Source organism: Acomys russatus, chromosome 11 (assembly GCF_903995435.1).
Source record: "Acomys russatus chromosome 11, mAcoRus1.1, whole genome shotgun sequence".
Classification (NCBI taxonomy): Eukaryota; Metazoa; Chordata; class Mammalia; order Rodentia; family Muridae; genus Acomys; species Acomys russatus.
In genome coordinates this window covers 39,027,558-39,052,571 of record NC_067147.1, presented here as the reverse complement: position 1 = coordinate 39,052,571, position 25,014 = coordinate 39,027,558, and the positions used below count along the sequence as shown (strand labels likewise).

General features: G+C 51.8%; 1 protein-coding gene across 1 annotated transcript in view; it reads left to right on the top strand.

Moving 5' to 3' along the window:
• Pald1 (phosphatase domain containing paladin 1) overlaps positions 1–21,508 on the top strand; it is a 33,455-nt gene extending 11,947 nt beyond the window's left edge. Inside the window, exons 11-19 of the mRNA XM_051153113.1 lie at positions 98–229; positions 653–769; positions 857–1,012; positions 1,317–1,499; positions 2,591–2,731; positions 2,929–3,000; positions 6,149–6,289; positions 18,459–18,614; positions 21,007–21,508. Coding sequence (XP_051009070.1) covers positions 98–229; positions 653–769; positions 857–1,012; positions 1,317–1,499; positions 2,591–2,731; positions 2,929–3,000; positions 6,149–6,289; positions 18,459–18,614; positions 21,007–21,159 — 1,251 coding nt within the window. The 3' untranslated portion in view covers positions 21,160–21,508. The remainder of the gene's footprint in view (positions 1–97; positions 230–652; positions 770–856; positions 1,013–1,316; positions 1,500–2,590; positions 2,732–2,928; positions 3,001–6,148; positions 6,290–18,458; positions 18,615–21,006) is intronic.
• Positions 21,509–25,014: the final 3,506 nt, after the last annotated feature.

The following is a 25,014-nucleotide window of genomic DNA, read 5'->3' as shown; positions in this document are numbered from 1 at the left end:
TGATATCTTTTGGGATTCCCTTTCTGTGGCTAGTCAGGGAGGGCTCAGGGTGGCCCCACACCCCTCAATGCCCCATCTCTCTTGGCCTTGGGCGCAGTACCCCCTGGCCTTTGCCCTCAGTTTCAGTCGATGGCTGTGTACCCACCCTGAGCTGTACCGTCTGCCAGTGATGTCCTTGAATGCTGTGGGGCCCATGGTCCCTGGGGACCTCATCGCCAAGGGCTCCCTGGTGAGTGGCTGTGCGTCCTTGGAGTGGGCTGGGTTGGCTGGTCTCTGGCTCACGGAGTTCTGGATCTCCTGTAGGGCTGGGGAAGGCAGCCAGGAGGCTGGCAGGCTTCTCGTGGGAGCATAATGTGCCATGTTCAGGCACTGTGACCTGGCTGCTGTCCTAGTACCTTTTCCTTAGTCTCAAAGCCCAGAGCTTTGGCACAGTCAGACTGGACTGTTGGACATCGATCTGGTGCCTCTCTAGAGGGCAGGCACCACCACATCCTTGCCAGGACACCAATTAGGCTGCAGGTGTCCAGCCATGTATGCCCTGCATCCAGTATGACAACCGTTCCTTCCCCACCCCCACCCCCCCACCCCACTTTCCCACTGAGGCTGGATGTGGTTGGTGACAATGGCCTTTGGGCTTGGTGTCCTCCTACAGGAAGCAGATGATCTTATTTCCCCGGATGCACTCAGCACCATCAGAGAGATGGACGTAGCCAACTTCCGGCGTGTACCGCGCATGCCTATCTATGGTACCGCCCAGCCCAGTGCCAAGGTGCCCGCTCCCAGGCCCAGCTCCAAGCATGGGGGCGGGGTGCAGGGGAAAGGCTAGCCCTGGCCCTGATGGTCCCTCATCCCTCAGGCCTTAGGCAGCATTCTGGCCTACCTGTCTGATGCCAAGAGGAAGCTACGGCAGGTGGTCTGGATAAACCTGAGGGAGGAGCTGGTACTGGAGTGTGACGGTCACATGCACAGCCTGTGGCCACCCGGACCAACCCTGGCCCCGGAGCAGCTGGAGGTGAGGTTGCTGTCTTTTCGCAAAGTCTGCACTGAAGCCACTCAGGGAAAAAAAAGGTGCCAAGGGAGAGTGCCAGAGGGCTCCACACTCCAGTTACGTGGTTGAAGGAGCTGAGGCTTAGGAGGGGGACCATTGTTCTAGGCCTTCTGTTCCTCTGTCCCCAGGTCCCCATACTACTGTTTTCTGCCTCTGGGGTGGTTCTGACCTGAGGTTGGGACTCTTGGCTCTGACCCGTGGCTCCAATAGGCCCCTGCCCCTCAGGCCTGTCTCAGTGGCCTCCGCCCTCTGTCTTGCTCTTGTCCAGACCTTGGAGGCCCAGATGAAGGCCCACCTGAGTGCTCCAGCCCCCGGCACCAAGAGCCCTACCACCCCCAGGTTCCAGAAGTGCCTGACCACACAGGAGGTCTTCAGTCAACACCAGGGGGCCTGCCTTGCCCTGACCTACCACCGTATTCCTGTGCCAGACTTCTGCGCCCCCCGAGAGGAGGTAAGGAGCCAGGTCTCTCGGGACTAGCTCTCTCTTTCCTCTTCTCTGGCCTGGGGCAAGTGGCTCCGCTCCACAGTGAGGCCAGGGGATTGTCTAATGGGGTCCAGATGTGGCCTCAGAGGCATGCTCCCATCCTGTGTGTGTGTGCTTATGTGCAGGCACGTGTGTCCGTTCGTCATGTATCCATTGTGTGCATATGCTTGGTGTTGTGGGTCCAGGCTGTGTGTGTCACGTGTTGTAGGCATTGGCCCCATATGATACTGGGAAGGGCGTGTGCTCACGTGTTTGTTGGAGAAATATCTGATGCATGGTGCCTTGGTGGTGTTGGGTGTAGGTTCCCATGGGGTTCATGGCGTCTGTCTTGTATTGTGGCCTGTGTGTTCATGGTTATCCACAGGGATTGTGGGCGGGCATAGGCGGGGGGGGGGGGGGGCCGGAGCTCATGGAGAAAACCCTGTGGAATCCAGCTGAATGACTGTATGTTCACGTGGCAGCTGGAGGCCTGTGATAGATATGTGTTTGCAGCTGTCTGTGTGTTTCGTGTTTCAGGTGTATTGTGGACTGTATGTGCCTGGTTTGTGTGGCCTGTGGATGTCGCATTGATTGTGTGTCCCTGCTGTTGCCTTTTGCTCTGCTCTCTCTGGGCTCATAGCCAGTGGAGTGCTGCCCCCTGGTGGCTGTTCTCTAAGTGCTTGAATGAGCTCAGATAAGACCTGGTTCTCAGGCAGAGAGACACAGCACCAAGTCCCCAGAATGCCTGTGCAGGACCCACCAGGTGGAGAACATCTGTGCAGGACCCATGTGGAGGGTTGGCATAGTCCCAGAAATGTGTTGTGTTTGCTCATATGCCTAGTCCGGGGTGCCTGGGATGGGGACAGTTATGGGCACACACAACAATGTAGCCATTCACACATATGTGCTCTCGTGTGTAACTTAAGTGAGCTACGTGTGCACATGGACAAGGTTGTGTGTGTGGTGGGTGGGGCACCTGGAGAAAGCAACTTGGGGTTACCATCTGGATGGGGGTCCTCTCTGTGAGTCTGGACAGCCATTGACACCCCTAGACTCACACTATGGTCTTGTCGCTCTAGGACTTTGACCGGCTGCTTGAGGCCCTGCAGGCTGCTCTCACCAAGGACCCAGGCACAGGCTTTGTCTTCAGCTGCCTCAACGGCCAGGGCCGGACCACAACTGCCATGGTGGTGGCTGTACTGGCCTGCTGGCACATCGGGGTAGGTGTGGCCTTCAGTGTGAAGTCAGAGGTCATCCCAGGCAGGAGTGGGTACTGGCTATGGTGAGTGTAGAGGGTCAGAGGTCATGCCTGATGCCATCCTGGGACCCCCTCCCATCAGTCCTCAAAGACCCTCAGCAGGTGTGGGGAGGGATTAAAATAAAGACAAGGCCCCGTCTTAGCCCTGTCATCCCTCAGGGCTGCCCCGAGGTGGGTGAGGAGGAGCTAGTGAGCGTGCCTGATGCCAAGTTCACCAAGGGCGAGTTTCAGGTGGGTATGCCCCCCCCCCCTTTACTTTCCCCTGGTCCCTGGGAGTTGATGTGCAGGCTGAAATTCTTGGGTCCTGCTGGCATCTTGGTTGGGTGAGCCTGGCTTTCTGCTTCCCAGATGGGGAGACTATGGCTCAGAACAGCTTGACTCTTAAACCTCTGCAAACGGCCATAGTGGATGGGGGCTGGACCCTTCCCTGCCTGGCTAGGGTGTTGGGTTCTTTGTGGTATCTCAGCTGTGGTTGGTGCCCCATGTAGGGCTGCAGCCTACTCTGGTCTGTCCCCCTCATTGCTTCAGCTCAGAGGCTCCGGGCTGGGCAGCCATTAACATTTCAGATCCAGTAACACTTACCTGCCCCACGCCATGTGTCATCTCAGACAGGTGACACCTCTTTGCACACTTGGCCTAGAGCTGACCCAGTGGCTGGCTTCACATTCGGTTTCTATCCACCTGGTAATTGTGCCACATGCTTGCCACTTGTCCTCCTGGCAGTCCTGCTGCCCTGACTTATGTGAATGAGGTCAAGACTGCCAATCATGTGTACCTCTGGGCCTTTGGACAGTGCTTATCGAACGACTTTTCCTTTTATGGTTGATGCTCATGCTTTTTTCTTTTTTTAAAAAAATATTTACTTATTTATTTTATGTTTATGAACGCTGTTTTCTTTTTTCTTTTCATTTTTAAAAATTTTATTTTATTAATTTATTTTTATTACATCTCAATGGTTATCCCATCCCTTGTATCCTCCCATTCCTCCCTCACTCCCATTTTCCCCTTACTCCCCTCCCCTATGACTGTGACTGAGGGGGACTTCCTCCCCCTTTATATGCTCAAGTCTCTTCTTGGTAGACTGCTCTGTTTTCATGCACACCAGAAGAGGCAATCAGATTCCATTACAGATGGTTGTAAGCCACCACGTGGGTGCTGGGAATTGAACTCAGGACCTCTGGAAGAACAGCCAGTGCTCTTAACTGCTGAAACACCTCTCCAACCCCTCTTTTTTCTTTGCCTTAATGTGACAAAAATAACAGTAACGGAAATCAAACTCTAGGCCAGCATGGTCTGTATAGCAGCTCTCAGGCCAGATAGGGCCACACAGTGAAACCTTGTTTCAACTAGATAAATGAGTGTAGCTCAGTGGTGCAATATTTGCCTGGCATGTTCAAAGCCCTGGACTGGATTCCAACCACCGCAATAGGAAGACATAAAGGAAATGAGGGGCTGTGGATGCGTCTCAGATAGAGTATATTGAGCATGTGTGAAGTGCTGGCTTAAACCCAGCATCACATACCCTGAGTGGGAGTGGTGTCTCGTGCCCCTAATCCAGCATTTGGCAGGAGGCAGGAGGATCAGGAGTTCTAGGCCAAACTCTACACAGTGAGTTTGAAGACTGCCTGGAACTTTTAAAGACAGGCTCTCCCATCACCTCCCTGGCTCTCCCATCACCTCCTTGGTTCTCCCATCACCTCCTTGGCTCTCCCATCACCTCCCTGGCTCTCCCCTTATCTCCCTGGCTCTCCCATCACCTCCCTGGCTCTCCCATCATCTCCATCTCCCTGGCTCTCCCATCACCTCCCTGGCTCTCACATCACCTCCCTGGCTCTCCTTGTTAGCACTGTGTGTGCCTTCTGTTGTAGGAGTCTGGCTTTCCTAGTCCTGCTGTTAATGTCTGTAAAAGACTGAGAATTCCCTTATGGGTGTGTGTTTCATTAAACTGTGACTGAGGTGACAGGTGACAGCTCAGCACTTTAGTACTTGCTATACACTTTTGGGTTTTTGTTTTGTTTTGTTTTTTGTTGTTTGTTTTAGTTTTTGTTTTTTTGAGACAGTTTCTTTGTGTGGCCTTGGCTGTCCTGGACTTACTTTGTAGACCAGGCTGGCCTTGAACTCCCAGAGATCCCTCTGCCTCTGCCTCCCTGAGTGCTGGGATTATAGGCATGGGGCACCATGCCCGACTTGAAGCACATTTTTAAAAAATAATTTCTTTTGAGACAGGGTCTCACTATGTATCTCTGGCTGCCATGGAACTCATTCTGTAGACCAGGCTGGCCTTGCACTCACAGAGATTCCCCTGTTTCTGCCTCCTGAGTGCTGGGATTAAGTGTTGCCACCACTCACTGGCTGAGACATTATTTTAATTATGTGCACCTGTGGGTCTCTGTGAGGCTATGTCCACATGAGTGCAGATGCTTGTGGAGGCCAGAAGAGGGGACTAGAGTTCCCAGAACTGGAGCTACAGGCTTTTTGTAAGGTACCCAACACAGTAAATTCGGGTCCTCTACTGCAGTGGTACAGTGCAGCTGAGCCATCTCTTTACCCTGATAGCCTCTTTTTAAAAAATCATGGAAGTCAGAATCAACTTTGAGTGTGATTCTTCAGGAACTGGCTACCTGGGTTTTGTTTTTGTTTTTGTTTTGAGGCAAGATCTCTCTGGCCTGGGGCTCTTCAGTTCAGCTAGACTGGCTGACTGATGAACCCTAGGGCTCTACCTGTCTCTCCTCCCTGCCCTCTGCTTGGCCTTTTATGTGGGTGCTGGGGATAGAACTAAGGTTGTCAGCCTTGAGCAGCAAGTACTTTATTAGCTGAACTGTCTCCCCAGACCCTGATGTGTTTTCTTAAGGACAGGACATTAATGGAATGATTCATGTCATAGCCAAGCACGGCCTTGTGAACATGTGACCCCAGCACTGTCGCAGAGACAAGATGGATCCTTGGGGTTTGATGGAGGCCAGCCTAGAGCCAGGCTCAGTGAGAGACCCTGCCTCAAAGTTAATAAGGTGGAGAGAGAGCAGGACACCCCATGTCCCCCAGTGGCCTCCATGGGAGCACGGGTCTATGCATCTGTCCTCACATGCACTCATGTACATCACACAACCCACACACATACCTACACATATCACATATACACAGAGAGTAATGTATGCGTTGAGAGGTACATTACAGAATCCCAGAACAACTCAACAAAATCTTGCTTATGAATGGGGGAAAATGTGGTTGTGGGGGTCTATGGGATGCCACATCCCTTTACTGCCCCAGCCTGAGTAGCAGGTCGGCCCTGGAGGTGGGGTGGGGGGTAGGAGGGGAAGGGGGAGCTCAGGCTAAGGCTCTCCTTTGCTTTCTGTCCACTCACCCCCTCCTCTGGCCGCAGCTGGTGATGCAGGTGGTACAGCTGCTGCCGGATGGCCACCATGTGAAGAAGGAGGTGGATGCGGCCTTGGACACTGTCAGCGAGACCATGACACCCATGCACTACCACCTTCGGGAGGTCATTATCTGCACCTACCGACAGGTGAGCCTGGCGCCCCGGCTCCCGGCTCCTGGCTCCCAGCTCCTGGCTCCCGGCGCCCCAACTCTCGCCGTCGCTGGATGGGCTGCGGTTCACGTGCTGGGGGTGAGGGTGGGGGAGGTTGGTGGTGCAGGTTTGGGGTAGCAGCGGGGTTCTTGTGGGCTCTTCCTAGGTTTTTGGTTTGGTTTTTGTTTTTTGGTCTGTCTGTCACTTTCCCACCTCTTCGAAAGGAATGTGGATCTGGATACAGAAAGTAGCGGCCTGAAGCCACTCCCCCCTGACCTACCCCTGCGATAACATACTTATTAGAAGCCTGCTGTGGAGTAGAGAGGAACACCTGAGACTCCTGTGGGATGGTGTGTGATTCTGGGGTCCCAGAAGGCAAGCAGAATCAGGCGGGGGTGGGGTAGGGTGGGGTGGCAGTGTCACTGACAGGTGGCAAGGATACTGCTCAAGACTGCATAGTGAGGCTGCGGTACCCCAGGACAGGTTTGTGTACACCATTTGGGATCTGGGTCTGGTCTCCATTTAGGTTTATTTTTTTGTCTGCTCAGACACGTTTTATTTTATGTATACTTAACACATTTTATTTTGCATGTATTCATACATTTATTTTTATTTTATATGTTTATGCTATTTTACATATATACTTTTACATACATATTACTTCTATTTTATATTTACTTACTTGTATGCACAAATTGAGTGTGGGGGTCAGGGACAACTTGTCGGAGTTGGTTCCACCTTATGGGGCTAGGGGAAAATAGATTTAGGTGGTCAGCCTTGGTGACAGTCACCTTTACCCACTGAGCCGTATTGCCAGTCCTCCCAAGCTTAAAAAAGAAAAATTATTCTTATTATTAGTTTTTCGAGACAGGGTTTCTCTGTGTAACAGCTCTGCCAAGTTATTTTTTAATAACTCACTAAGTTGTAAAAATAAGGTCTCCAGAATGGTTCAGAGTTAAGATATGAATCTGGGCCCTCAGCTATTTAGGAAGAATGTGCCCTTGAGTCTGCCCGGGTCTCCAGTGTTCCCTTCTCTGCCTAAGGAGACCTGAGGGCCAGGCAGGTGGTGACTCGCAGCTGCGTGGGGACAGAAGCCTGCTTCTCAGCCCGGTAGCAGGTGGGTAGGGGCAGTGCTGCCTGGTACCGAGGGTGGCAGTGTACGCCAGGGCTGGAGGATTTTCAGGGCAGCTTCTGCCTGTGGCTTGTAAGATGATGGCTGTGTCAGGCCACTTGTTCAGCCTCTGCTGGGGACACTTGACCAGAATAATCCAGAACAGCCTTGGCTTGCAGTCATGGGGGTCAGATCCTGACTGGGTCAGAGGGTAGGCCCCTGTTTGGAGGCAGGCTGGGAGTGTGGGGGTAAGACTGGGACAAAGTTCAGACTAGAGAGGCTGCCACACATGGGGAGGGCATGGTGGACCAGGAGGTTTCAAAACTGACTTGGCACAACTCCATCTCCAGGTTGTAAAAGTAATTTTATTCTCCTGGCTCAATTGTTGTTTGGGAGCTTTACTGGCTCCTTCTGCTAACCTAGTCCTAGTCCTGAAAGCTTCTAGGCTCCGTACAGTCTAACCTAGGCCTAGAATGTTCTCAGCCCCTGAGACTTTCTGCTTAATAAGCTCACCCTTAATTGTTCTTTCTGGGCTCTGGGCTGGCTGGTCCAACTCAGCTGTTCTGGCTCAAACTCTTCTCTCAGATGACTTATTCAATATGGCTTCTCTCCCCTGGCCCGGAATTGCTCTGCTTGACCTCAAACTAACTCAGCAAACTGCTCTGATCTTCTGGCTTCTTCTCATTTTATTTTATTTTATTACTTTTTCTTCTCATTTTCTGTCTTCACTTGAGTTCTCTCTCTCTGCAGCCATCTCTCTATTACTGTCCTGGTAAAACTGCCTCTTAAGTAGCTTCCCTGTCCTCTCTCTTCTCATGAGAGCTAGGTGTATACTATTTTTTCAAATCTTCTCTGATTAGTCCCCTTTTCTGCCACTCAATTAGATGTCACTTTCAAACATGGGTGCTTCCTTCTACAAACTAACTTTACTTTCATTTGGCATTAAAGGCATGCACCGCCATGCCTGGACCTAAGCTTTTCATTACCTGACACTTGCTCTATACCAGGCTGGCCTTGAACTCAGATCTGTTTGCTTCTGTCTCCTGGATTAAAGGCATGTTTGTATTCCGGTCGAATCACACAGACCTAGAAGATCTTTGGGTGTGATCTCTTGTCAGAGCAGCCATGTTCTGAATTAATATTCCTCTACACCATGTTCCTCTAAGTTTGTTACCTTTGAGTCTCTCACTGTCTGGTGCTGACCTCTTATCTCCATGAGCCCCATCCCAGAGTCCTTGGTGGTGGTGGTGGCGGCGGCGGCGGCGGCGGTGGTGGGGGTCAGAAGCTAGATGCAAGTTATCTGTGTGGCCACTAGGTGGCCCCAGTGAGCCAAGTTAGGATAAATGCCTCCTTAACACCTTGCCATTGAACCCAGGGCCTCACTGGTGTTAGGTAAATGTTTTGCCACGGAACTACAACAGAAACATTGTGAGGGTGTGTGTGTGTGTGTGTGTGTGTGTGTGTGTGTGTGTGTGTGTGTGTGTGTGTGTGTGTGTGTGTGTGTGTGTACGTACGTACTTACGTACTCATAGTGTGTATATGAACTTGGGCCATCAGGCTTATACAGTAAATGCTTTTACTGAGCAAGCCACCTTTCTGGCTCTTCCCACTTCATTTTGAGATTGGATCTTTCATTGGCTAGATGGCCATGAGCTTCTAGGGATTCTCCGGGCTCCGCCTTCCCATCTTGTTATAGTAATGTTGGAAATAAAGGCAAGGGCTGCTATTGCTGGCTCCTTTTGGGTTCTGGGGATTCAAACTCAAGACTTCACACTTGTGCAAGTATCTTCCGATATGTGCCATCTGCCTATCCCCTAGGACAGTTCTTAAAGCTACCTACCATAGAGTAGGGGATTGTGAGACTCTCAGAGGGGCTTTTAGCATCTGAGGATTGAGCCCCCTCCTGGAGTCAAGCTTAGTTTGCTTTATGCCCAGTGTGTGAGTCTAGTTATTGTTTGTTTGTTGGTTTGGTTTGGTTTTTCGAGACAGCCTTGGCTGTCCTGGACTTGCTTTGTAGACCAGGCTGGCCTCGAACTCACAGCCATCCGCCTGCCTTTGCCTCCCGAGTGCTGGCATTAAAGGTGTGAGCCACCATGCCCGGCCTGTGAGTCTAATTTTTTAAATTTGCTTGGGTGAGGCCAAGGTGCAGCCAAGGCTGAAGGCCAGCTATGGTGAGCTGTGGTCTCCTACCTCAGTACCTCAGATTCCCCTGCTGCGGGCTTGCCAAAATACAGACTGCTGGGGCCATCCCAAAGTTTCTGGATGCTCCATAGCTCTGAGGCACCAGTACTTGTGGCTTGGAATTGGAATGACATGGGACCTGGGCCACCTCAGGGCCTTGCTCTGTTGTAACCAAGCTTGTGGAGCTGCAGTTCACGCACTGCCAGATGTGTGTGTGTGTGTGTGTGTGTGTGTGTGTGTAGTACACTGGTCCATGGCTGCCATTGCCACGGGGAAGTTAGAGCAGGGGCAGGGCCATAGAAAGAAACCTCACACCCGTGGCTGTTGGTCCCCAGCCACCAACAGCTCTGTGTTTCCTGTTGAGTCTTTCTGGATTTCCTTGTCTGGGTTTTTACAGAGACAGCAGTCTGCCTAATGCGGCTCATAATAATGGAATGATGCCTTGCAGGCCGTGTGTAGTGCATCCCATAATAATGGAATGATGTATTGTGCTTATTTTTGTGTTGGCTTCTTTTCTTTCTGTTTTTAGACAAGGACTCATGAAGCTCCGGGTGGCTTGGAGCTCACTATGTAGACCAGGCTGACCTTGAACTCAGAGAGATCCACCAGCCTCTGCCTCCTGAGTCCTAGGATTAAAGGCGTGCCACTGCACCTGTCTCCTTCTTTCGCTTTGAGACAGGCTTTTCCATATCCTGGGCTGGCTTCAAATCCCATCTGTATCTGAGAATGGCCTTGAAATTCTGGTCCTCCTACTTCCACTTCCCGAGTATTGGGGGGTCACAGGTGTCCACTGTTGCACCTGCTTTATGCAGTGCCGGCGGTGGAGCCTAGGGTTGTGTGCAAGCTGGTACTCTACCAACAATGCCACGTGCACAAGCCCTGGCAGGTGTTCTCGGTTATCTTTTTTTTTTTTTTTTTTTTTAATTAAAGATTTATTTATTTATTTATTACATATACAGTATTCTGCCTGCATGTACACCTGCTTACCGGAAGAGGGCACCAGATCTCATTATAGATGGTTGTGAGCCACCGTATGGTTGCTCCGAATTGAACTCAGAACCTCTGGAAGAGCAGGTGGAGCTCTTAACCACTGAGCCATCTCTCCAGCCACCCCCTCCACCCCACCCCGTTCTCAGTTATCTTGACAGTATGCCTTTGTATGGTGGGGGGTGGGGAGAGCCTGTGTTTGACTCTGCTCACACTCATACCACAACCATCCCCAGATCACTATTGTGACCTCAGAAGCTGTAAGGTCAGCCAGAGGATCTGATCTCCTTCTTTCCTCTGTGGTACTCACACACACATGGCGTAGACTCACACAGACATACATGCACACATAAGAATAAATCAGCCGGGCAGTGGTGGCGCACGCCTTTAATCCCAGCACTTGGGAGGCAGAGGCAGGTGGATCGCTGTGAGTTAGAGGCCAGCCTGGTCTACAATGCGAGTTCAGGACAGCCGAGGCTACTCAGAGAAACCCTGTCTAAAAAAAAAAAAAAAAAAAAAGTAAGAATAAATCTTTAAAGAGAGGAAGAAACAGAAATTTTAAGCCTCAATTTTCATCTGAACTGTCAGCATTTCACAACAGAAAGGGCATTTAGTGACCAGGAAGTAGAAAGTCTGTCAGCTCTATGTGAAGGCCAGTGCTGGGAAATGTGTATTCCTGCTTTCTCATGGCCTTAAGGTTTGAGGAGACTTGGCTGTTCCCTCCACTAGCAAGAAGGGCAGTCCTTCCTCCAAGGTCCTCTGCACAGTCTTCATATGGAAAGGCCTGGGCTTGTGTTCTGCCTGAGATTACAGTGGGCTGAGCTGTCCTCTGAGCCACCCCAGAAGCCCAGTGCTCAGGCCAGCTCTATACATGCACAAGAGGGGTTCCAGCCAGCTCTACATATTCTCGAGAGTAGAGGGTTTCCGTGTGGCATTTCTGAACTGTGAGAAGTCACACTTTCTCCGCACCATGAAAACCCGTGATCAGAGTGGACAGGTGGGGACAAGTTCCATGAAAGAGGTGAGGAGCCAGAACAGGTGATGTGGGCCGACAGATGTAGCTGTGGGATGGAGCTAAGCTCTGCTGAAGGAGAGGATTTTCTGCCTCTGACTGCTCATGTTCCCACCTACAAGGCTGGACCATACTCCATGTGGGTGGGGTGAGGTGGGGTGGGACAGGACGACACACACAGTGTTTGGAAATCCTCAGCTATAGGCAGGGCCAGATCCTCGCACATGCCCAGCAGAGTATGCATCTTAGGGCTGGCATCTTCTAACCTTCTCTGAGCTTCAAAACACCCTCAGAATCCCATGTGTGTTTATAGATGAGGCCGTGGTGCATGTAATGGGAGGGCTGGCCACACAAAGTTCCGTGTGAATTAGCGGCTGAGCAAGGGTGGGAGAGGCTACACTCCAGCCTCATGCCCCTCCCCAGTCTCTGTTGCTTTTGAGCTCAGGATCTCTAGATGGCTCTGGGGGAGGCTCGATGCAGCTCTACAACGGAGGGGCCTTTCTTCCTCAACTCACCTCCATCATCTGATCCCTAGAAACTGGGTGGCAGTCCGGTCTCACCTTCAGTAAGGTTTAGTTAAGCTCCTGCCCTCTGGTTTAAAAACGGAGGGCCTTAGTTGGTTTATGATGGTTCCCGGGAAGCTTTGTGCCTAGGAGCAGGCCCATGGGGTGGGGGTGGGGTGGGAATGGGGGATGCTGCCACCCAACTGGGTGTGGAAATGAGCCCAGGACCTAGCTGGGCTGTACCTCCTCCGTCTGCCTCATTGCAAGTCTTTCCAGCAGAACACAGCCTTGAGACTGTGAAGATCTCAACAGTATGTGGCAACTTGGCTTCTGCCCCTCACCCTCCTCAACCAGTCCTTTTCGGACCCCCTGCCTCAGAAGTCGACTTACACGTCAATCAGAAGCCGCTAAGAACCCATGCTGGCTTTTGGCATGGGTGCTGTTTTTGGCAATAAAAAAGAACTTAGGGCCTCAGAGAAGTAAGAAAATGGGAAATCCCTCCTCTCTCATGGTGCACCTCCATGTGTGACATGAGTGTGAACTGAGATGAACCACTTCATGAAGCTATAGGGTGGACATGAGGTGACTGTGACCAGTATGAGAAGTCTAGGCCCTACTGAGTGAGGTATCCTAGCATTGCCACCAGCCCCCAGGTTAACCCATCTGTGAATCACTTGTTTGCACTCAGGTCCCAGGGGACAGTCTCATGGTATCAGTAAGAGGACGGGTTGTGGGGGAAGCCATGTGGAATAGGCCGAGCAAGCAGGAGCTGCCAGGAGGCAGAGAGACCGACCAGCTCAGTGCCCCAAGGACTAAGATCATTTCCTAAGAAAAGCAGAAATTGAGGTAACTCAGGTGCTGAGCCCCTCTAAGATGCAGGCCAATGCTGTCCTTGCTGTCCTGGGAGACCTCATTTTAGTAGCTAACGAGTCTACGGGGCCCCCAGCCCCTGCCATTAGAGTAGCTTGGGGGGCGTGTTGAAGTGTCATATAAGGTGTGACAGGGAAAGGGCTGTGTCCTTAGGCTCTTCATACGCAGCTCACAGTAGAGTCAGCGAATTGGTGCAGCTGCTAGATAGAGTTTGTGTGTGAGTATATGTGAGTGTTGAGTGTGATCATGAGTGAGTTTTTGTTGTTGTGTATAGAGGGCAGCCCCTGGTGGCAGCTGAGTCCTCATTTCCGCTGCTGGCTGGGCTGGAAGCCTTTCAGGTCTCTGGGTACCACTGGACTTAAAGGAATCTCAGAGTCAGTTCCAGCATCCCCTGGCTCTGGCACCTGCATCTATACTTTTGTAGCTCTTACTCTCTGGGGTGGGGGGAGCTAACACTGGGGGTGCCTGGTTCATTGCATAGGCCCACTTCCACAGCCCAGCTCCCAGGACGCTGCTCGATACAGCAGGGCCCCGCAGTGTCTTATTTAGGGAGTGGGAGGTAGAAGGCAGGTGGGATAAATACTTGCATGAACAGGAAAATCTGCCTGTTTACTGTCCCTTCTGGCTTAGCACACTGGGATGGTCTTCCAGGACAAGCCGTTCCTCTCCAATTATGGAAAGGGCATTGAGGCATGGAGGGAGGCCAGGCAGGCACTGTCTGTCCTGGCATGGGGTGGCTAGGAGCAGCTGGTGAGGGGAGGGCAGCCTCTGGAAGGGCTTTGAAGGGGAGTCTGTGGGAGTTCCTGGTTGAGATGTAAATCAAAGAAGGGAGAATTGAATGTGGAGCCAGAGATTAGTCCCTGCAGCCAGAAGGAGGTAGCTGCTACTAAGATAGCAAACTTATGAGTGTAACAGTTTTGGGGGGCTTTCAAGAGACTTAGGACATGAGTGATGAATTGGGGTAACTGATATATCTATTGGAGTGTTGTGCGGGGCACCTGTATGAAAGTGTGTGTGTGTGTGTGTGTGTGTGTGTGTGTGTGTGTGTATTAGAGTTTCCCAGCATCTTTCTAGAATCTATATTTTCATTTTGAAACTGCCTCAGGAGGAGATGGACAGGGAAAAAGTGCTCCCTGGCCTGCCAAGTGCTGCACCCCACGCTCTAATGCAGACCTTTTGGGTTTGGAGTGAGGGACAGATAGGCAGAAAACCAGTGACAATCTTGGACTTGATAGTTGTTGGGGGAGGCAGGACCCACCTCGGTGAAGCAATTAGAAATCCTTCCTTGAGGTTCAGACTGAGGGCAGAGGAGGCTGAGGGGGCCTGAAGTGGCTTGTCCAGGGCCTGGAGCGGCTTGTCCAGGGCCCAAGGGACAAGCTGACAGTGGCTGGGCTAGGTGGAGAGGAAGGACCATTTAGGAAGAAGGAATAGAGTAGGTAAAGGCACAGAGGCGTAGCCTCCTGCTTACTCCTTCCTGGTGGCTCAGCAAAGAACTTCCAGACACACTGACAGAGCTAGACCTACAACCCATGCGAGACAGGCCAGAGGTATGAGAAGCCTGCAGTCCCCCCAGGCCTGACATCCATCCTGGGCCTCTTTTATTTTAGGTTTTAGTCCCAGGGGTCCAGGAAGCCTTTGTCCAGCTTTATGGCAGTTAATGACAGCCTGGCTTGCTGGGCCATTTAAAAACAGCTTGGCTATTTTTATGCCCAAGAGGTGGCCAGGTGCCCCTCCCGGAACTGTGCCAGTATAGGAAGCTTGGCTGTGACAGGCAGATGGGCCATTGTCTCAAATCACAGCCCTGTGGCCAGAGGCAGGATGTGTCCCTTGGACCCTCTCGCAGCGTCAGGCATCATCTTCTTACAGCGTCTGAATTTAGAGATAATTCTACCCTTGGTGGTAGCACGCCTTTCAGCGGATGCGTTTCAGACTTCATCCTTGGGACAGTGCTGGTGTGGTGTGGCTGTTGCCAAGTGAGAGCGAGGCATCCCAACCTTGGTTTGAAGCAGTTTAAAATGGCTTTTCCAAGGAGCACTGTGAGTGACTCCTGTCTGTCTGAAAACAGGATCCAGGAGACTGGGAGGGGAGAAGCAGACTGAGGCATGGGGGCTACCTGACCCATGCAGTGGGGCCAGCTCACAACCCTGCAGGCAAACGGCTTCACTGAGCTGGCCACATGGTTTACATTTAAGTTTATACACACGTACACACACACACACACACACACACACTTCTTCCTTTCATCTGCTGCCTAGTTTCTTTTTTCTTTTTTTGGTTTTTTAAGACAGGGTTTCTTCTCTGTGTAGCCTTGGCTGTCCTGGACTCACTCAGTAGATCAGGCTGGCCTCAAACTCACAGCAATCCGCCTGCCTCTGCCTCCCAAGTGCTGGGATTAAAGGCATACGCCACCACGCTCAGCCCATCACTGCCTAGTTTCTAAGAAAAACATTTTTTTTGTGTGTGTGTGTGCACAGGAAGTTAATCCTTGAAAAAGTATGTAGCCCTCCAATTCTGCAGCAAGCAGCGCTGGTCCACTTGTCTTCTCCCAAGCTCTGAGCCCGTGTCTTACTGTCTCTTCCTGTTTCTGTGATAAGATAGCCTGACAAAGGCAGGCAGATCTCTGTGAGTTTGAGGCCAGCTTGGTCTACAAAGCGAGTCCAGGACAGCCAAGGCTACATACACAGAGAAACCTTGTCTCAAAAAACAAAACAGAAGGGGGGGAGAGAGGGAAGGGTCTAATTGGCTCACAGCCCCCAGGGTCCAGTCTACCGCTATGGGGAGTCAAGGCTGCAGGAATGTGAAGCAAGTGGTCACAAGACAGCCACAGTTGGGCCAGAGAGCATTGGATTACTCCATGGCAGTGCTCAGCTAGCTCTCTCCTTTCCATTCATTCCAGGGCCTAGTCCATGATATGGTCCACCAACATTCAGGGTGGGTTTCCCCACCTCCCTTAACTCAAGTAGGGGATTTCCTAACGGGCATGCTCACGGGCCAACCTAATCTAGGTAACTCCTTATTGAGGCTCCTTTTCCAGGTCAAGTTCATAGCAACCAAAACTGACCAGCCTGAGCCAAGTGCCGTGGCGTGCCTGTAATCCTAGCACCCAGGGAGGCAGAGGCAGGCACAACTCTGTGAGTTCGAGGCCAGCCTGGTCCAGGACAGCCAAGGCTACACAGAGAAACTCTGTCTTGAAAACAGAACCAAACCTAACCAGCCCCTGACTGTCCAAGCTGCCCTGATTCCTACCCTGGGGACATGCCTCTTTCCTGGCCCCAGCCTAACTCCCTGGTGCTCCCTGCCTCTTCTTCCTTACCCACCTTGAAGGTCACTTTCCTTCTATTGCCCTTACCCCTGTCTTCTTGACATAGCCACCTCACTGCTTTGTGGGGCAGGCAGGTGGGACCCATCTCGGTGACTTCAGACCTGTTTAATCAGTCCTCAGGGTAGCATGGCTCATGGGCACCTTCTCACCAGGTCTCTGAAATACAGAGGCCAAGAGGCCGACGGCCAAACTATAGCCAGCTTGTGAGTCTCAAAGTCTCCCAGGGAGCCAGGGCACTGTCTCCGCTCTCCAGCTTCCCTCCCTAGGGTCCCTAGTGTTGCCAGTTGCCCTCCCCTCAAATGCTGCAAAAGCACAATTGTTACTGTGCAGGCTTTCTCCAGCTCTGAGTTTTAGGGCACTGTGCCATGTCATGTCTGGGATGGGGGCAACCCTGGAGTCTTCCCCGAGTATGTAGGCCAGCACTGTGTGTTTCCGTGGACGGGTTTACATCTGTGGCCCAGCTGTTGGGAGAGCAGCCCTCTCTGGCTCCTTGGGGCTCACTGTGCCCTCCCACAGATAGTGTTGTCACTTGAAGAACCCCCCCCAACCCCCACTGTTTGGGCCACACTATTTTTCGGAATCAGAGAGCTTCCTCGGGCCTGAGTGAAGGCCCAAGGGTGCTTACTGAGGATGAGATAGTACAGGAATGGTGACCCTCTCCCTCTGGGACTCCTTCCTTTGCCTGTGTGGGCAACGTGTCTATGGCAGGTAGAGGAGACTTGGGTATGGAGGTAGACCATCCTGCAGGAGAGGTTGGCTACACGTGCCAGATCTTGAGGCCCCCTGGCATGTTTCTCTGCCGAGGAGAACCTTAAGAGCATTCCCTTTTTAATGTCCCCTTTCTCTTGAACACGATTCTCCCCCAGTGTCTTCCTCTAACGGGCTACTTGCACTCCCAGACCTTCAGTGCCTCTCAAGGCTGAATCCCATGGTGTTCATCTTTGGCCTTGAGTAAATCCCAGTGCCCAGACCCCTCCCCTCTGAGACCCTCATTGGCTGATCTGGGGTGAACCTAGGTGCTTGCATTTTAAGGTGCCACGTGGTTCTCAAGAGCAGGGATGCCATGAGCCCCACACATAGGATTAATGTCCTACATAACACTGGTGGCATCCTCTTTCCTCCCAGGCTAGCGCACCACAGCTTCCACACATATTTGTCACTGTCTTTACCTTGTTGCTGCCCTCACTGGGTGTACATTCTCACTGTCAGGTCCATGAAGTCCTCACTGCCCACATGGACTCCATTTTCCCTAGGAAACTTTCCATTCACCAGTTTCGCCATCTCTTTTTCTAGCATGTAATCTGGTACCATTTCTAAACAAGATGCTGGGGATTGGGGGTGGGGGGGGGGCGCAGACTCGCTAAAGTCAGAGGTCCCTACTCCATCTACCCGGGCTCACTTCCCTTCTGTTTTAGGTGTCCTTTTCCTCTCTCTTATCTGTCCCCAAACTTAGAGCGCGTGAGGGTGGACCTTGAAGGGCTGAGCATCCATCCCTGCCACTGCAGATCCAGCACCATGGAGAAATAGACAAGGAAGTCAGATAGGAGGCAGGTGGGGGGGTCAGACACCGAGATGGGCTTTCTCCCTTTTCCAGTCAGAAAGGAGCTGACTTCCCGCTTCTGTGAGCCCAGGCTGAGGAGGAGGTGGTAGAAATCGCCTCCTCAAGTCAGCTCTAAGCCATTGGTCCCTTGCCATGCCATGATCAGAGCCTCATATGCCTCCACAGGGGTGCTAGGGGCCTGGGAGAGAGGAGACAGCCCTGGGACACTGGGGACTGTGTTGACAGGAGTTGGCAATAGAATCCTTCCCAGAGGACCACGAGATGGACATCTCATCATCTATACCTCAGGTGTCCCTAGCTTTCCCACAGACAACCTGGCTTTGGCGCAGCCTTCAGAGAGGAAATAGAGGCCTTTCTTCTCAGTAGGAAATGGGTTTGAGACCCCATCCCCACCCCCAGGAACTGATGGACCTTGTGGGTCTCCTCTGTGACCAGGCCAGGCAGTATCTGAGGCCCTGCCTTTAAAACTGCTCTGCTGGTCAGTGATCAGGTAGTGTGTGTGTGTGTGTGTGTGTGTGTGTGTGTGTGTGTGTGTGTGTGAGAGAGAGAGAGAGAGAGAGAGAAAGAGAGAGAGAGAGAGAGAGAGGATCTCTCTGATGACACCATCCTTGTTCTCTAGGCAAAGGCCACCAAAGAGGCACAGGAGGCTAGGAGGTTACAGCTGCGGAGCCTGCAGTACCTGGAGCGTTACATCTACCTAATCCTCTTTAACGCCTACCTCCGCCTGGAGAAGGCCAGCTCCTGGCAGAGGCCCTTCAGCACCTGGATGCAGGAGGTGAGAGAAGATGCTGAGACGGATAGGGCTGGGGGTGATGGGCTCACAAGGAGGACTGTATCATTCCCCCTGGTCCCTGAGAGTTCCCGATGGGCTACTCACCCTAGGAGATTGTGTCCCACTCAGCTTCTGTTTCCTTTGCCTAGGGTCTCACTGGGTAGACAGTTGGTAATGAATGGATGGAGGAGGGAGAGATGAGGGTGAGGAGGGCACCTACCGGGAGCTTGCTCTGTGTGTCTCAGGGTCAGCACTGCCTGGACGCCTGTCCCATCTGTCCCCTATGAAGGCCAAGGGCAAGGTTGTTTGTCCTGATCCTGTCTCCGTCCACCGTGGGCTTTGTAAGCACTAGAATAATGTCAGTAGTGTTAGTGTCATCTGGGAAGGTGGTGGCGACTCCGTGTCATATATGTAGTGCCTCTACCAGACCTGGCAAGAGCCAGGTGTGTTTTAGGTTAAGAGGATCTGTGCAGAGGTTCAGGGACTTCTTCACAGTTGTCATGGGAACTGGTTGCTGGCTCCTCGGTCCCTGGGACCTCTGTGATCCCTGGTGGCTTGGACTTCCAATGCCACCTGGCTCCTGGTGGTCAAGAGAGAGGTCTCTTGTCCTCCCAGGAAAGCAACCTGTAATTAGCCCTCAGCTGGGAAGCTGGCCCCTGCCAACCTTGTCATCCATCAGCCGGGTCTAATCTGGATATGAGTGGGTGGAGGGCTGGAGCCAGGAGCCAGGAGCTCAGCCAGTGGGGTATAGGACAGTTGCAGGGGCCCAGGACTGGATGGAGACAGGTCCAGAACTACAGGGAACAGAGCCAGGGAGGCAAGAGGCTGTTAAGGATGCTCCTGGGCGCTGGTCTCAGGGGTCAGTGTGGGAAAGCCTATGCAGTAAATCTTTGTACTTGAAGGTGAGGGTTGAGTCAGGAGACCTGAGTCAGAAGGCCATATTGAGACCACCTTGGGGAGTAGGGCCAGGCTTGCCTTCCTCTTCGAGCCCTGGGGTAGACTATACGTGGGAGAGTCTCATGTAGCCCAGGCTGGCCTCAAACTCACTATATAGCTGAGGATGACCTTGAACTTCTGATCTTCCTGTTCCCACATTTTTGGGATGGCAGGGGCTTATCACCATGCCCAGTTGGTTTATATATTTACTGGGGTTCAAACCTGAAGGCTTTCTGCTTGCCAGGCAGTCACTTACCTAACAGCTACATACCCAGCCTGGGGACAAAGACACTTTCTGCTTGCAGTCTGCTTAGACAGAGGAGCTTGGGGGAGCCAGGGGCTGGGGGCACACTGGCTCCATCTCTAGCTGATTTTAGGGCTGGGTGTGGAAGGACATTAAGGGAGAGAGCTGCTGGTTCAGCCAGGAGTGTGATTCTAACTCAGGAGACTTCAGCCCCTGTTGTTTTTAATTATCTGTATTATCAGTATGCCCTGCTAGCAATCAATCAATCAGTCAAGACACAGACATTTGCTATATTTTAAAATAGCCTTAGTTAACCTGGGGCAGGGCAGACATTAATTCCCTAAACTACTTCTCATAGTGGGGCAGGTATCCCATACCTGCCCCAATCCCATGCCATCTGCTTCTAGTAATTTCTATCAAGCTACCTCCCATCCATAATCCCAAATACTTGCTAATGTTCTTCATCTGGGCCAAATCTCCATCCATGCTGGCCATGTGCTTTTCTTCTGTCTAAACCATGGTGGCCTTCCTTCTCCTCCTCTCAGGACCCTATCCTCTCATCTTTCCTCTTTTTTCTTCCCAGGATTCCTTTCTCTAAGCCCAGGAACCTTAGCCACACCTATCTCCTTTTTGCCCTGCCTAGGTGGAATGGTTTTGTTTTTTTTTTTTTTTTAAATTAGCATCAAAATACATCAGATCAACCTCCAAGGAGCCCCTTTCCTGGGATGGACAGAGGCAGGGGTAAGCATGCCTGGGGACAGCAAGGACAGCTTTATCTTTTTACTCCAGGTTGTGGAATTGTCCCCAGGAAGGTGTAGGGAATGGCTGGAGCCTGGGGCCAAGGGCTAGGCTACTGGGCCACCAACTCCATGTTGAGTGTCCAGAGCAGAAGGGAAGGGCAACTGCCGGCTCTGGCATCCATACTGTTTCTGCAGCCTCGCTGCCCTGGAGTGGCCATGCCAGTGCTGCTGAGGTCTCCTAGGCTTGCCCAGTGCCTTGTGTGTTTTCACAGCCTGCCCCATGCTGTCCCCGGAGAGAAGACTGTCAGTGACCCCATAAGAGCGTGGCTGTAGATGATCATGCAGGGTTGTGGTGGCCGCTGAGCTGGCTGAGGGCAGCTCTGGGTCAGAACCCATCAAGGAAAGGGTGGTATGAGGACAGTGTACCGATGGTACCTCCTGCCCTGAAGCTTTGCCCCGTCTCTGCCCTCTCCAGGTGGCAACCAAAGCTGGCATCTATGAGATCCTCAACCAGCTGGGCTTCCCTGAGCTGGAGAGCACAGAGGACCAGCCCCTGTCAAGGCTCCGCTACCGCTGGCAGGAGCAGAGCCGAGACTCAGAGCCCTGTGATGCTGGGGACTTCCTGTAGGCCTTCTCGTTCCTTGCCAAGTGGGCTAGCGGCCTGAGGTTCTCTTTGCTTCAGACGGACACCTGCCAGCGTCCTGGAGAGACTGAGGCCCTGAGAGCCTTTGGAAAGAGGTTTCCGTACGATGCGTAGACAGCACAACCATTTTTTTGTAATGGCCTCAGATACCTACCAGAGGAGCAAGTGCACAGCCTCCAGGGAGCTTGCTCTCCAAACAGCCAGTCACCATCACTGTCCCCTCTCACTGCTGGGCATCAGACTGCCTACGTGGGCAGAAGGCCGGCCATGTTCATGTTTTCACCCCCTTCCCCCAGTTGGCTTGCTCTTGCGTCTCAGTCTTTCAGCCTAGGCAGCTGTCCCAGGTAGGTGCTGAGGATGGGGAGCTGGGCGGGTCCATGTGTAAGGCAGCTCTGCCCAGCAAATGAGTGTCCACCAGCCTGGAAGACTGAGGATGGCTCCGCCTCTCCTGCCCTTCCTTCCTCCTTCCCTAGGCTGGCAGAGGTGGACAGTCTGAGGGGCTGGAGCTGGAAAGAACGTGAAAGCCACAATGAGGCAGTGAAGAGGCAGGATCTGTTTGTTGGAAACCTATTGGCAGGATCTAGGGTGACTCTTGGGAGAGACTCTTACAAACAGTGGAGGCTGAAGGAGGGCCTTGGCGCCTTGTCAGGCCTCAGATTCCAGGCCTATCCTCTGCCAGGATCCCTGGGCTGCTTCTCAGGGACCCCACTGAGCAGTTTCCTTCACACAGTGGGAGGAGGGGTTAGGCAGTGAGTCTCAGGCTGGGAAGCACTTTGATGTAACCAGTGGTTGAACACCTGGGAGCCTGGCTGCCTGCTTGACTCCTTGGGGGACAGAGTTGAGTCCCCTGGGCTCCTGTCCTTCTGTGGGAAGGACCTGTCAGCTGTTAGCTGTGATATTTGAAGAGGCCAAAGTTGTTTCCGGCCCGGTGAAGTAGTGACCCTCTTAGCTGAATTCTTTTGCAAGCTGCTGGATGTCTGTTCACAGCTTCTGGGTTTGCTGGTGCCTGTTTTTGCGCATGTCAGCTCTTTTCAGATAAGGTCTGGCCAGGGAGTCAGAGACCAGAGGGAGACCCTTCACACTCTCATGGTTGACACTGACTTGGAAATATGCTGGGACCAGTGGCAGATCACTGTACCTCTCTGCCTCAGTTTCCCCATCTGTAAAATGGGAGAATAATACTTGCCTACCTACCTCACAGGGGTGTTGTGAGGAATCCTTTGGTTTTTTTTTTTTTTGAAGAGGGGAGCTATTTTTGTTTTTGTACAGAGCTTTTGAGCATTAAAAACAGTTTAAACACGCAACATGCCTCTTCGCCAGTTATCTTTAGTGTGAGGCAGGCATTATGGAAGCCACACAGAGAGATGGTTCTCTGTTCCTCCAGAGTAAGGGTAGATGCAGGGTGAATGCAAAGTCCTTGTTACAGGCACTGCAGATGTTTAGAGGCTGTGGGTGTTACCGACATCCCTCCTACTGTGTCACCAGTCACAGCCCACTGTCTTATACTAGATTCCCCTGCTGAATAAACACCAGCAATGATCAAGCAAGACAATGTACCACAGGCTTGCCCTCAGGCCAATCTGGGTCTTAGTCGGGGGCATCTCCTCACTTAAGGCTCCCTCTTCCCAAATGCCAGTAGCTTATGTCAAGTTGACATAGAACCAACCAGCACATTTATAGATACACACGAAGAATTCCAGGACTAGCCTTGTGATGAAGCAGAGCTGCAGATTTTGTTACAGATCTTAGGAAAGAAAGACACACAAAATGGAGTTAGGGCCTGTTAAGGAGGACAGATGTCACCCTCCCCCCCCAACTTCCTCTGCAGTCACCCATGAGCCTTCCTGCCCAGCACCTCTGGGCACTGTTCCCATCTCCTTTTCATTCATGCCACCTGGTTTGAATGTCAGATACTCCTCATAGGCCCATGTGTCTGAACACCTGGTCCCCAGCTGGTGGCACTGTGTTCTGAAGATTCCAGAACCTTTGGGTGATGGTGCCTCATTTGGAGGAAGTGGACTCAACTGGGGAGTGTTCTGGGAGCAGGCCCTGATGTCTTACAGCCCAGCCCCACTTCCTGCCTATTCTCGGCTTCCTGGCTTCTGACGATATGTGAGTGGCTCCTGCTGTTCTGGTCACCATGACGGACCACATCCTTTCTTAAACCGTGAGCCCAAACAATCCTCTTTAAGTTGCATCATGTCAGGTATTTTATCATGACAAAAAGAAATAAATGTATACAAAGAATCACTAGGACATTTGCGCTTTCTGAGGCAGCCTCTATCCTGGATTCCAGGAGGCTGTGTAAATTTCCTTATCACCGGTGTACTTCATTCTCCACACAGTCCAAACTGGCTTGTTTTTCATCTCTCTGACAGTCGCTGTCCTTGACAGCTGCTAGGGACGTTTCTGTGCTGCGAGAAATCCTTCCTGACACACATACATACCTGCACATACATCATACATACATACATACACACACACACACACACACACACACACACACACACACACACACACACACATATCCACACACATCTTAAAACAAAAATTAGAGAAAAAAGTGTGTGGGGGGCTTAGCAACCTTTAGGGGTATAACCATGAAGAGGGAACCTCAAGGAAGTTCTCCCACTAGATTGGCCTGAGGGCAAGCCTGTGGTACATTTTCTTGGTTGGTGATTAATGTGGGAGGATCCATCTCACTGTGGGTGATCTCACCCCTGGGCTGGTGGTCCTGGGTTCTGTAAGGAAGCACACTGAGCAAGCCACAGGAACAAGCGAGTAAGCAGCACCCCTCCATGGCCTCTGTGTCAGATGCTGCCTCCGGGTTCCCGCCTCTAGGTTCCTACCTCCAGTTCGTGTTCTGACTTCTCCAGATGATGAACTCCAAGCTGTAAGATTAATTAATAAACCTTTTTCTCCCAAATTGCTTTGGATTGTGGTGTTTTATCGGAGTGATAGAAACCAAACTAAGGTGTGTATGAGGTTGTGTGTGTGTGTGTGTGTGTGTGTGTGTGTGTGTGTGTACTTGTATATGTGCAGAAGCCAGAGGAGGGGGCTGGAGGGACACTTCATCCCTCTGCCCTGTTCTTTTGAGCAGGGCCTCTCGCTGAACCTAGAGCTTGACTTCTTCAGTCAGGCTGGGCAGCTAGCAACCCCCATGATCCTCTTGGTCTTTTTTGTTGTTGTTGTTGTTTCAAAACAGAGTCTCTTTGTGTAACAGCCTTGGTTATCCTAGACTCACTTTGTAGACCATGCTGGCCTTGAACCCACAAAGATCCTCCTGACTCTGCCTCCTGAGTGCTGGGATTAAAGGCATGTGCCACCACACCCCGCCTCATGCTCAATATTTATATAGTTTAAAATTTTTTTATTTTATTAATTTATTCTTGTTACATCTCAATGGTTATCCCATCCCTTGTATCCTCCCATTCCTCCCTCCCTCCCATTTTCCCCTTACTCCCCTCCCCTATGACTGTGACTGAAGGGGACTTTCTCCCCCTTTATATGCTCATAGGGTATCAAGTCTCTTCTTGGTAGCCTGCTATCCTTCCTCTGAGTGCCACCAGGTCTCCCCCTCCAGGGGATGTGGTCAAATATGAGGCACCAGAGTTCGTGTGAAAGTCATACCCCACTCTCCACTCAACTGTGGAGAATGTCCTGTCCATCGGCTAGATCTGGGTAGAGGTGATTTTTATATAGTTTTTAAAAGATGATTTTTAAAGACCTTCTTTATCTTGGTGTGTGTGTGTGTGTGTGTGTGTGTGGTGTGGGTATGGGGGTGCCCATGTGCTGCAGTACATATGTGGTAGTCAGAGGGCAGTTTTTAGAAATTAGTTC